The 12,826-nt window shown below is 37.4% G+C and overlaps 1 protein-coding gene across 1 annotated transcript; it reads right to left on the bottom strand.

The window, feature by feature from the left end:
* Positions 1–13: 13 nt before the first annotated feature.
* LOC116464656 (dynamin-like 120 kDa protein, mitochondrial) lies at positions 14–12,717 on the bottom strand. Its single transcript, XM_032147917.2, has 6 exons — positions 12,175–12,717; positions 11,008–11,072; positions 10,267–10,343; positions 4,258–4,423; positions 2,098–2,250; positions 14–462 (listed from the first exon to the last, which is right to left on the bottom strand). The coding sequence occupies exons 1-6, from the start codon at positions 12,236–12,238 to the stop codon at positions 346–348; spliced, it is 642 nt and encodes a 213-aa protein (XP_032003808.2). The 5' UTR covers positions 12,239–12,717; the 3' UTR covers positions 14–345.
* Positions 12,718–12,826: the final 109 nt, after the last annotated feature.

The raw sequence follows: 12,826 nt of genomic DNA on the forward strand, positions 1-12,826 counted from the left end.
CCCACATGACTGATCTGGCACATGTGTAAGAGTTTAATTATATATGTGTTTATGATACCTAAAAGTATAATTGCTTATAAAATTCCTGTAAGTACAGTAGCAAACATACTAAAATATTCTGCATTATAGCTTTATAGAATATAAGTGCATATAAGCATCATGTGTCCATTTTATTCATTGGTTTTAGTAGCTACAAAGCAGTTGACTAAAAAAATTCCACAAATAATATTCGACTATAGTATTAATGATAAAGACTTTGAAATGTTCAATATATTTCTACAAATGTTCACTAAAGTTGGATGACTCCTTCACCACTGTGAACTCAGAACTCAATAAGCCGTGTCTCTACTTACTATCCTTGAGACGAGCCTGCAGAGCCTCTTCCATAACATAAATAGCTGCATCCCACTGCTGTTTATCAGATATGGATCGGTCTTCCAAAGCATTGTGTTGAATAACCGTCTAAAAATAACAAGAAGAGAAAAAGCCAACTTGTTTTACATCTCATCATTTTAGTAGTTTTATTCAAATTGACAGCTTAGTAAATATGGAAAAATAACCATGTATATAAACCAGCATAAAAATATATCCTTCCTATAAAAATGCATAAGCTCCTTTTACTTGCCTGCTTATTTGTCAGCTTGCTATCTAAAAAATAAAGAGTGGAGATTCTCTCCTGGCCCAAATTAAACAAGCTAACCATATCGGGTGTGTGGGTAATATTACACATTTACATTATACAAAATATTACAAATTTAACTACATGAAATGCAACATCTAGAAACCTAAAATTCAGGGCTTAATAATTCAGATCATGCTCATCACTCCTTTTTGCCATATGACCTATATGTTAGCCTTTTCAAAAATGAGAAAAAAATGAATAACCATTATTCTCAGTGTTAACAGCAATGAAAAAAGTAATAAGGTAGACATTTAAAAGGTCTATACCATCATAAAAGTTATTACAGTTGAAAATTGGCTTCCAAATTTTATAATTTTTGGATGAATAAAAATGAAGCTATTTTCTCAGTAAGCCAGTCTTAATAAGGCATTTAACAAGAATAAATACAGTTTTTTTTTTTTTCCTCGAAACGGAGTTTTGCTCTTGTTGCCTAGGCTGGAGTGCAATGGCACGATCTCCGCTCACCGCAACCTCCCCTTCCCGGGTTCAAGCAATTCTCCTGCCTCAGCCTCCTGAGTAGCTGGGATTACAGGCATGTACCACCACGCCTGGTTAATTTTGTGTTTTCAGTAGAGACGGGGTTTATCCATGTTGGTCAGGCTGGTCTCTTAACTCCTGACCTCAGGTGATCCACCCACCTCGGCCTCCCAAAGTGCTGGGATTCCAGGTGTGAGCCACCACGCCCGGCCATAAAGACAAACACTTCTTTAAAATAAAATTATAATTACAACCAGCTCTGCATTTTCCCAGAAAATGCTCAATCCTGTAATTCAAGAACACCTCTAGTAACTCTCTGAGCACAGCAGGCACTTAACAGATTTGATTTTGGTAGTGAGAGCATTCTACATAACAAAAGATTTATCAGGTGGTGTCAGGAACCAGGCTTTGCCATTAAAGAGGGGCTTGAATCCCAGCTCTGTCAATGACAATAATAGGAGTGGTTAAGAATTAAATCAATAATGCTTGCAAAATACCTAGCAGAGTTCCTGGCACATAGTAAGCATTCAATACATGGCGGCTGGTGTTACGATTTTAGGCATCTAACATTTTATAATCCACTGAAAACCAACGCATTTAGTTCCTTTCATTATCCCAGAGGGTGAAATTAGAAGCACCTATCTACAGACAGGCCCATAAAATGGCTAATACATGACAATTTGTAGAAGTTTATCGGAGTCTGTTTACTGCAAAGTTTTACTTTTTTCTGAAATGATAGCCATGAAAGAAACAGCAACAGGTGATTTTAGAAGGGCAGAGAAATATTAAAGGGCAGATTACAGATCATAAATCTGTTTCTTCATTATTTTTAATTCAGAATGTAATTTAGTCATATAAAAAGTCTCCTATGAAAAAGTATCAATTTGAGAAGTTATATAAAAATATGAGGCTGATACCCCAGTATACAAACAACATACCAAGCTGTCCTCCGCAAAGTCATTCCACTTGTGTCGTTTAATACTTTCTTCCTTAACGGCCTCTTTAAGTTTATCAAATATGTCATCATGCTCTTTCCCTTTGGGTTCTGTCATGAAGCGGGAAAATTCTTCCTGTAGGGTCTCCCAAGCAACCTAGAATTATTTGAAAGAAAAAAAGCTGTATTATTACTACATACTTTAATGGTTAACATGAAAAATAACACATGAGCTCAAGCCAAACAGATGTGAGCAGCTTATCAGAAAATATACATGAAAACTACATTAACAAAAAGGCAAATATAAACTATGATGTAGAGGTCTCACACGGGTTGCTGGGGACAGATATGGCTTCCTGATATGTTTTCCTAGACATGTATAGTGGTTCTCATTTTTAAAATTGCTTGCCAATATTTAAAAATTGAGAGATTTCATATAAAAGTCTGCATTTACAGCTTCTCTTGAACTAACTGAGAAGGGTATACCCATATTCCTACATGACACCACCTACTGTCGCTGAACAGGGCTGTCTCTTCAAGATAAGGTATGTATTCTAAGCCTGCCACCCAGGTTAGTTCATTTATTTATTTCAACCTCTAAGACATGAGTTCGCCTGCTTCTTTCACACTGCAAAAAGTTTTACATGTCTTAATGATTCAGTCATCTTCATAGCTTTGTCTTTAAGCAAAGATATGAAGCAATGCACCAACACTTTCAAACACAGCTGAAGAGTATTCAGCTTTGTATTATAGCGAACTCCTAATGATCTGAACGGTGAAAGGAAGAGCACAGTGTCAAAAGTAATGAAGAACAAAATCTGCTTATAACTAAGTGGGCTTTTTAATGCTGGATTTTAGCCCTCTCTCATTTTAAAAAAGAAAGTGACTGTCCAAAAATATGGAGTGAGTGGTGGGGCGAGTATTAAGATCCATGCTTCCTGACCACCTCACCACATCTACATTCTTTCCATGACACCTGGTGCTGAGGGACAGAAAGCAGCAGTGGAAAGAAACATTGATGCTTTCATAACCACTTCCACTGCTTGAACCTTAGGACGTGAAAATATCCTATCATGGGACAGGGTGCAGAAAAAATGTTAGTGCCACCAATGAGAGCTACTGAAGGGGTAGCAGCAGCTCTCTAATTTCTTCAGGGGTAAATGTGTCAAGAACTGCCAGGGCTCAGCAATGTGCAACTTAGGCAGGGAGGCTGCTAGAGTTCTTAGAAGGGGCTTGAAGAAATTGAGAACAGAGGTAAGGAAGTCAAGACTGGAGCAAGATAGGAAAGGGGTGAAATCACATCTGAATAATTAGAAACTGACACTGCCTTTAAGATAGGTATGAAACACGAAATTACTTTTAACATTGACTTCAATTTTGTGAGCGACCTCACACAGAAGCACAGGACACACAGACTCTTAGCTTGGACAATCACTGTTTACGGGGTGATGTACATGACAGATCAGTTCAGATGATGATGACCATGGTAACAGCAGGTCCATTTCCTGAGCAGTTACCATGGGCTGGGCATTGTCTAAGTATTTTACATATAATTACTTATTTAATCCTTACAACAACCCTGTGAGGTAAGCAACATTATTGTCACCATTTTATAGATGAAAAAACACAAAGGGAAGTTAAGCAACTAGGTAAAGGATCATACAGCTATTAAGTGATAAAGCCAAGATACATGGCAGCAGAAACAGATTCTTTAAGGCAGTTTTTTATTTTTTTTTAATAATTCCTAGTTTAATCTTCTGTCAGGATCCTAAGAAAATGATAATTTAAGTATAACTGAGCTCAGATGAAATGCTTGATCTATTAAGTATTTTCTTTATGGAATCTCTATAATCCACAGAATCCACAGAAAATGTTCAAAATATTTCACATTCAAGCAAAATTTGCTTGTTAAATATTGTCTTTGGAAGAAGTACGAATACCCTCAGGCCAACACCATACCAATTAATTAGTAAATTTTTATACCTTTAGTAACTGGTAGCAACATTAAGGTTAGTCCCAAAACAGAGATGAGGAATAAAGAATAAATGAGATATAAAGACCCAAAAGAAAGATAGAGGCTGTGATGGGAATAAAATCTAAAATTCACAGCTCCTACTCCCTTCAGATAATGCTTCTTACCCATTTAATTAAATTATATCCTAACCTCTACTGCTTTATTAGGAAGCTGTTTATCAGTCCACTGTTTAAGCTTGATATCCACTGTGGTATTAAAAGTTCCTGAATTCATGGTCTGTGCAGCTGGAAGGTAGATGTTTTCAATCACATGAGTTGATACTCTTTCCCACAGAGATTGTTGAAGGATTTCCTCCCTGAAATAAAAAAGTATCAAAAGCACCAAATCTAAATATAATATTGTTTTTAAAAACAGCTTGACTGAAGTATCATTAACTTATAATAAACTGTACATATTTAAAGTTTTGATAAGTTTTCACATGTGTATATACCCGTAAATCACAGCAGTCAAGATAATGAACGCATCCATTATCCTCAAAAGTTGTAACCACTGGAACTGCTTTCTGTCACTGTGATTAGTTTGTATTTTCTAGAAATTTATATAAATGCAATCATGTGGCATATACTCTTTTTCTTTCTTCTTCCACTCAGCATAATTATTTTGAGGTTCATCATGCTGTTGTATGTATTAATATTTCACTTTTTTTTTTTGAGACAGGGTCTTGCTTAGTTGCCCAGACTGGATGGAGTACAATGGAACATCCATGGCTCACTGCAGCCTCAACCTCCTGGGCTCAAGCCATCCTCCCATCTTATCCTCCCGAGTAGCTGGGATTACAGGTGGAAGCCACCGCATCTAGCAATATTTCACTTCGTTTTATTTCTGTGTAGTATTGTGTTGCATGAATGTGTTTATCCATTCATGTGTTGATAGACACTTAGGCTGTTTCCAGCTTTTGGCTATTACAAATAAAGCTGCTATGAGAATTCACGTATAAGTCTTTCTTATGGACACACGCTTTCATTCCTCTTAGGTAAATACCTAAGAGTGGAATGTTTGGATCATATGGTAATTACATGTTTAATGTTTTTTTTTCCCCAAAACATTTGCCTCATTTTACATTTCCACTAGCAGAGAATGAGAGTTCTAGATCCTCTACATGCCTGTCAACACTTGGTATAGTCTGTCATTTAAAATTTTATGCATTTTAGTAAGTTTATAGTGGTCATTGTGGTTTTACGTTGTATTTCTTAATGACTGATAATTTCGAGCATCTTTTCACGCACACTTATCTGCCTAGTATTAACACATACTTCATGTGTTTATGGGAAAGTCCGAGACTGAAAACTTCTTGGTATAAATGTGACAACTTATCAGATCACAGCATAGAGATGTTATAGAATGCTGTTAGATAAAATTTTTCAGTAATTCATGATTAAGGTAACAATGTAAAAGATGTGTAATCATGCTGAAAATTCTGCCTTGAAAGACATCTTAAAAGAACATGGGTCACTAATAAAAAAATATAACTATTTTAATTTGAAATCTCAAGAAAATATTTCTTTGGGTAATAAACTTATATCATAATAGAATACAATATAAAAAAAAACTCTGCTTATCGGGGATCCTTCTTAAGAGTAACCTCAACCCTTTAGGATATACTCACAAATCTCAGGGTAGCAGAAAACATCCTGCTGTCCAACAGCCCAGCTGAACTTCTCTGGTGAGGAGAGTCAACATCTCCTACCCTCCAAGACTATTGACTAAACATTTTGTGTAAAATTAAGTCTACTGAATCAATCAACACAGATCCTGGTTCCCCACTGCTAACTTTCAGGTCACTTTCCAGTTACAACCAGTAAAGAAAACAGAGTCTGAGGAGGATATACGACTGGGGCCCAAAAGGACAAAGACAATTTAGTCACTGAGTGAATGACAGAGAGTGGGAGAATTTAAGGAGCGAGATGAAGAAAAGCAGCCTGTCAGGGCCTCCTCTTGAGATACCACTTTAAACACAATCTCGAGACTACTGAAAGTTGAACTGAAGACCAGATCCAGCCTCTGACCTCCAGGGCTTTTTTCTCCTCCTGCTTCAGAAGACACATAGTCTGTTATTTTTCCCTGGAGTCTGTGGGCCAGGAATCCATATCCCTGACACCCTTTTTAAACTCCTGGTTACCAAATCCCGAGAAGCTAAAGGCAACTTTCTCAACGGAGGTTGCTGCTTTGACATCCACAGAGGCAGCTGTTACCACTTCTCCTTGCCCAGCCTCTCCTGCCTTTCATCGTCAAGCTGCTGTCCTCCGTCCCAGACTCCCACTGCTCCCCTCCATCGCAACAATTTCTGTTGTGCTCCTGTAATAACCTATAATGACAAATCATTTTACACTCTCATTCTCTTTTCCGATTCTTTTTATCTCCAAACCTTTCCTTAAGGAAAGTGATTGTCCTCTGTCCTCAAATTCTGCTGAGAGGAAGCTATTCAGTAGTTGAATGGCCTTCAGAGTTAGAAAGTCGAAGCTAAGTCCTCCTCACCCCAGTTTGTCTTCTGAACCATCAGTTCTCAACGTTCATATAAAAACCCTTATACTGTGAAGCCACTCCATCCAGTTATGCTTGCTGCTATCATCTAACAATTTTCCCAGCCTACATTCTATGTTTTCGTTTGTTTGTTTGTTTTCAGACAGGGTCTTACTCTGTCACCCAGGCTGCAGTGCAGTGGCGCAATCTCGGCTCACTGCAACCTCCACTTACTGGGTTCAAGCCATTCTCCTGCTTCAGCCACCCAAGTAGATGGGATTACATGTGTGCACCACCATGCCCGGCTAATTTTTGTATTTTTATTAGAGACAGAGTTTTCAGCATGTTGCCCAGGTTGGTCTTGAACTCCTCAGCTCAAGTGATCCGCCCATAGGGGCCTCCCAAAGTGCTGGGATTACAGGCATGAGCCACCGTGCCTGGACTATATTCTGTGTTATTATAGGTGACTTCTCTATTCCAGGTTTTGCCATCAACCAGGGATAACTTCTACTAATACACAAAATATAATTAACAAAATATAATAAAGGTAATGGTTTTATTGCCTTCTTTATCTATACTTTACCTACATTCCACTTTAATTAATGAAATACTTTTTAAAATGGATCTTTTTAACTTTAAAGTAGAGGACTATTATAGTCCTTATAATAATTTCAACCAACACAGAAAATGTAAGAAGTACACCATAGTTCCTCTTTTATGAGATAACCACTATTTATGGCTTTATTATTTAAAAAATTACATCTACGTTAACTATTTGTGTGGGTGCATTTACACAAGTGGTTCATAATTATACATACTGTTTTATAAATCCTTTTTTTTAAATCTAAAAGTATATTGTAGTTGTCCATGTCAACATCCTATACTTTTCAAAGGCCACTTCTATCCACAGAGCAGTAATCTGCTCTATATAAACCAAATACCACATAATCCCAAATGGGAAACATAAATTGCTTTCCATTTCTTCACATTTATTTTTAAAACCAAGGTGAAAGGTCTTATGTGTTCATCTTTGTCAAATATATCATTATTTGCATATATTCCTAGCAATGTAATTACTGAATATAAACATACTCGTTATTTAATAGACTCTTCATTATCTACACAAATCATCACTAAATACTGTCAATTCTATCTTTTAGGTAACCTCTCAAGTATCTCACAAGTGTCTCTTCTCTACCTGTATTACCTACCACTCACTACCCAAGTTTAAGCCACGATCACATCTTGCCTAAATTATTGCAACAGCCAACTGCCTCCTTGCTTACAGTTTTCTCTGCCCGTATTCCATTTTGCCTACTACAAAGACCTTTCTAAAATGCAAACCTGACCTAATCCTCTTCAGTGACCATACATGCTAAGCTTCTGAATATGGCTAATAAACCCAATATTTTGCTTACATCTACTGTTTTATCTCCTGCCTCTTGCCCCCATTTCTGTTAAAGCCACAGGACACAGCTACCTGTGTCGCCTTTCTTGTTCTCATCTCCTGGCTCTTACCATATTCCTGCCTCTGCCTTAACATTTATTCATGTTTTAAATTTCAAATTATGATAGTGCAAATCTTTGATTTCTGAAGTCCGAGAATTTCTAAAAATGTACCATAGTAACATTTTTAGAAAAAATGTAGTTCTGTGAAGCTAGCCAGCTATCCTTCAAGAAAAGATATGTCTACATTGATGGTCACATGATGTTAACGATATATAGATATCTCCTTCTGAATGTCAGTGATTCCTTCTTGAAAACCAGGCACGGCGTAAAAATGCTGAGAGCCTATTTCCTACTATAATGTATTATATGTCAAATCTATACCCCTAATAACCTTCCTAAAACTTAACTGAAGGACAGTGGAATGTCTACAAGTAAATAACAAACTGTCATATTATGACATAAAATACTTTTCACACTTTCCAGATAACCAAATATAGATCAAACAGTCTTATGACTTAAATAAATGTAAACATTTTAGGCACTGTCCTAAAATATCACATAGGATTATTCAGCAAAAAGATACCAATAAAAACTTCAAGAGAACATCAACTATGTCACAATAATAAAATATTTGGAAAATATTTGGGGTGTAACACACTTGAATCCAACGTGGTATGAACAGCTAAGGCTTGGACCTGCTATTCTGATTTATATTTGTGTTAACATAACATTTTTTCAGCCTCTACACTCTAAAAAAACAGAGAATCATATATGATCCGGCAGTTTACACAAATCAATCTCTAGCAGCCAGATGTCCTAGTTCTGACCCTTGCCTTTTCAATGGGCAATCTGGTGGTATGCGTTCACTGTCCCTTCACAATTCTCTTCAGTTACCTTTGTATTAAATAAATTACATTTATCTTCAAGGCTCACTTTAGTGAAGAAATACTTTGATTTCAGGGTTGCTCTGTCCAAACAAAACTAACCTTTCCATTTGATGATACCAAAAATTAATTTATAGAAGGACCACATTTTCTCCCCATAAACAGCATTATTAGTTGTTACAGTTTACATATCACTTTTATATACATTAAATACCCTCATACAACCTAGCAAGGCAACTAGTATTATATTCAATCTGTAAACCTATATATCTCTTTGTAACTTCAAAGCTGACTGACACAAAGCCATGGAACTGGGCTAAGATAAAAATAAACATAAGTTGTGTCATAACAATGTTTGATTAATCAACAAGAATAGATAAAATTAGATCTCTTTTTTTGGATAAGGAATGGAGATTAAAAACAGGCAAATGTGGACTACTTGAAGACAGAAGAGGTTTCACCACTGAGGAAGAAACGACGGAAATGAGGAAACTAGTGATGTTGAATTCAAATGTACAGACCAGATACTACTGTCTAGGCTCACTTTTGATAACCTTTAACTGAGTGAATAGACTAGGTACAGAAAATATTTACAATGAATGGCAGTGAGGATAGTTCTGCTCCAAAAATAAATTCTTAAAAATACCACAGTCTTCATTAGAAAGATAATTTCTGCATGAGGAATTTTTTAATTAACATGTGACTACAAAAATGTCAAGGCTATTTATACATAGTGTGTTTTACCGTGTCTCATTCCACTGAATTTAGGAATGGCCAAACTTACATAAAATATAAACTGAAGGTAACGGTTTGCCTTAGAAAAGATTAACATAAAAATTTTTCAGAAAGGTGCATTTACTTGCTATTTTTAAAAATCTCAAGTATTAATAGCATTAAGTTCAAAATGTGATTTGGATACAACATATCAACCACATGTTACAGAGAGCACTAACTGTTCTTACTGAGAATGGAGAACCTGAACATATATACTAACCTCCCTTTATAAACCAATTTTGACAGGTTGATATTTACCTAAAGTACAATTTGATGAAACTTTTGCCCGAATGATTTTACAGAAATCATGATTATGTATTTATTAAGTGTAAGATAAAGAAAAGGCAAAGAAAATCAAGATTTAAAAAGAACATGAAGAAAGTCATCTTCCAGAAATTCAACTGGTTAGACTACAAAGGTAGTTAGATATTGTCAAAAAAATACACTATTACGTTTTTGCCTATGAGCCAAGGCAACAATAAATCACTGCTTTATCAATCTAAGTTTTAGCATTTCATTATAACCTGTATAGTAAAGTCTTTCAGTAAAGAGACTAACATCAAATACTTACCAATGTTTTGGTGTAACCTGGCTCAGACTGATAACTTCATCAAGGATTTCATTTTTAGCTTTTTCAAAGAGTTCATTCTAGGCAATATAAATACAAGTAAGTAAGATTTCCGTAAGACAGTAAATTTACCCCAGCATGATTTTCAGAGATAACCAAAGGGAGGTTTTTGACAGGCTACTAGGCTGAATTTGGGTTTAAATATACATGACTAGCAAAAATGCACTTCCAGTGTTTTTTTTAGGAATGCCATTATCCAGATAAGGACAAAGAAACCGACATTAATATCTACCTTCTCAATTTTGAATGCAGTTTTTCACATAACACTTGTTCACGTTACGTGAAAGCATCAATACGTATTAATTTAGTACATCAGTAACTACATATTAATGCTGTGTTTTATTAACTAATGGGGATTTTAAAATCAAGGAAAAACAATGTTTAATTCCCACTAAATTACATGAATACACGAATTCTACAAAACCTTTAAAGCATATTCATTACCTTCTCAGAAAACACTTTCAACACGTTTTGACATCTTATAATCCATTTTTAATGTTATATAAGAAATAATTTAAATTATTGTAAGAGATAACTGCTCCTAGAGATGTATTCTTACAAATTAGTAGTTACAGTCAAAACCAAAGTAATTTAGCTTATCAGATGTCTCTCTCAACATAAATTTAGTTAGCACACAACATTAAATTAAGATATATACAAAATACATGAGTATCCAAATATTACCCGGTCAAGTTCCCGCAGGCGAGGATAGTTATTCTTCCATTCAGTTTCAAGGTTAAAACGTGTTGCTGAGGAAGAAGGAAAAGTTCAAGTTTGATGACTCTCCTTTCCAGATGTAGTGGTTAAAGTGGTTAAAATACATATCCTTTGTATTAACTGAATTTCTGAGAGTGTGCCTATGACCCCTTAATACTCTGGGATCTCAACATGTCAGAATTTCATTTTTGCAATAGCTTTCAAAACCATTCTCCCTGATTCTAGTTTCTCCATGTTAAATCCATTAGCACACAGCTGAAGTAGTTTAGTACCACAGAGCTGCTGAGAGAATGGACTCTGCAGTTGTACCACCAACAGCCAAATCCCGGGCCTATTACCCATGCTGTGTGACACTGGATAAGTTATTTGGGTAAGTTACTGTCTTCTGTTTTCTCTTCCATAAAATAGAAATAAAAGTAATACAAGGTTGCAGAGGGACTAACTGGGATAAATAGGTAGGATCAGGTAGGATTTACATATGGGAAAAGAGAAAGCAAATATATTCTCTTCAGATAAAAGACACTGAGCAGGAAAGTGTGGGATTCAGGAAATGGTACCACGTAAATAAAGTCCAGAGGGCTCTGCTTCCCAACACATCTGCTCTCTTCGCCTTCAACAGGGTGAATCTGAATTCTCTATAGTTTATTGTGTACTTCCAAGCACTAGCAAACGTTCTCATCTGTTTGAACTCTGCAAATGTGTTCCTAGAGATGTTTCCTCTGAAAGGAAAAATCTTGCTCTTGTATAACAACTGAAGGTTTGTATTCTTCTATTTTCCAGATATTGTCTAATTGTAAATGAACTACCAAGCAACTGTTTTTTTTTTCTGTTTCTTGTGTTTTTTTTAATTTTTTTTTTTGCACACAAAACAATAAACATTTTCTAAAAGTACATACAAACAAAAAGATGCATATCAAACATATTAGGAAGGTTGCACATGGGAAGACGGGGAATAGAAATGGGGGGTGGGAATTAAAGAAAATAAATGAGAGAGGGACTTTGTATGGATCAATGATAATAACTCAATCCTATATTTGACAAAGAAGGAGAAGGAGGAGGAAGAAAAAGAAAGTGGGACAAAGGATCAGAAAGGGAGGAAAATAGAAAAAATTAGAGTATGACTCCAGGGTAGACCTGTTTTGTTGTCGCTTGGTTGGTTGGTTGGTTTGTCAGTTGTATTTTTCATATGTTTCGCCATGTTGGCCAGGCTGGTCTCGAACTCCTAGCCTCAAGTGATCAACCCGCCTCGGCCTCCCAGAGTGCTGGGACTACAGGCGTGAGCCACCACGTCCAGCCCCCACATTGCTTCTGGCCTCCGTGGTAGACCTCCCAGACGGGGCGGTCGGGCAGAGGCGCTCCCCACATCCCAGACGGGGCAGCTGGGCAGAGGCGCTCCCCACATCCCAGACGGGGCGGCCGAGCAGAGGCGCTCCTCACTTCTTCCCAGACAGGGTGGTCAGGCAGAGGCGCTCCTCACTTCTCCCAGACGGGGCGGCCGGGCAGAGGCGCTCCTCACTTCCCAGACGGGGCGGCCAGGCAGAGGCGCTCCTCACATCCCAGACGGGGCGGCCGGGCAGAGGCGCTCCTCACTTCCCAGACGGGGCGGCCGGGCAGAGGCGCTCCTCACCTCCCAGACGGGGCGGCCGGGCAGAGGCGCTCCTCACCTCCCTGACGGGGCGGCCGGGCAGAGACGTTCCTCACCTCCCAGACGGGGCGGCCGGGCAGAGGCTGCAATCCCAGCACCCTGGGAGGCCAAGGCAGGCGGCTGGGAGGCGGAGGCTGCAGC

Source organism: Hylobates moloch, unplaced genomic scaffold (assembly GCF_009828535.3).
Source record: "Hylobates moloch isolate HMO894 unplaced genomic scaffold, HMol_V3 SCAFFOLD_1209, whole genome shotgun sequence".
Lineage (NCBI taxonomy): Eukaryota > Metazoa > Chordata > Mammalia > Primates > Hylobatidae > Hylobates > Hylobates moloch.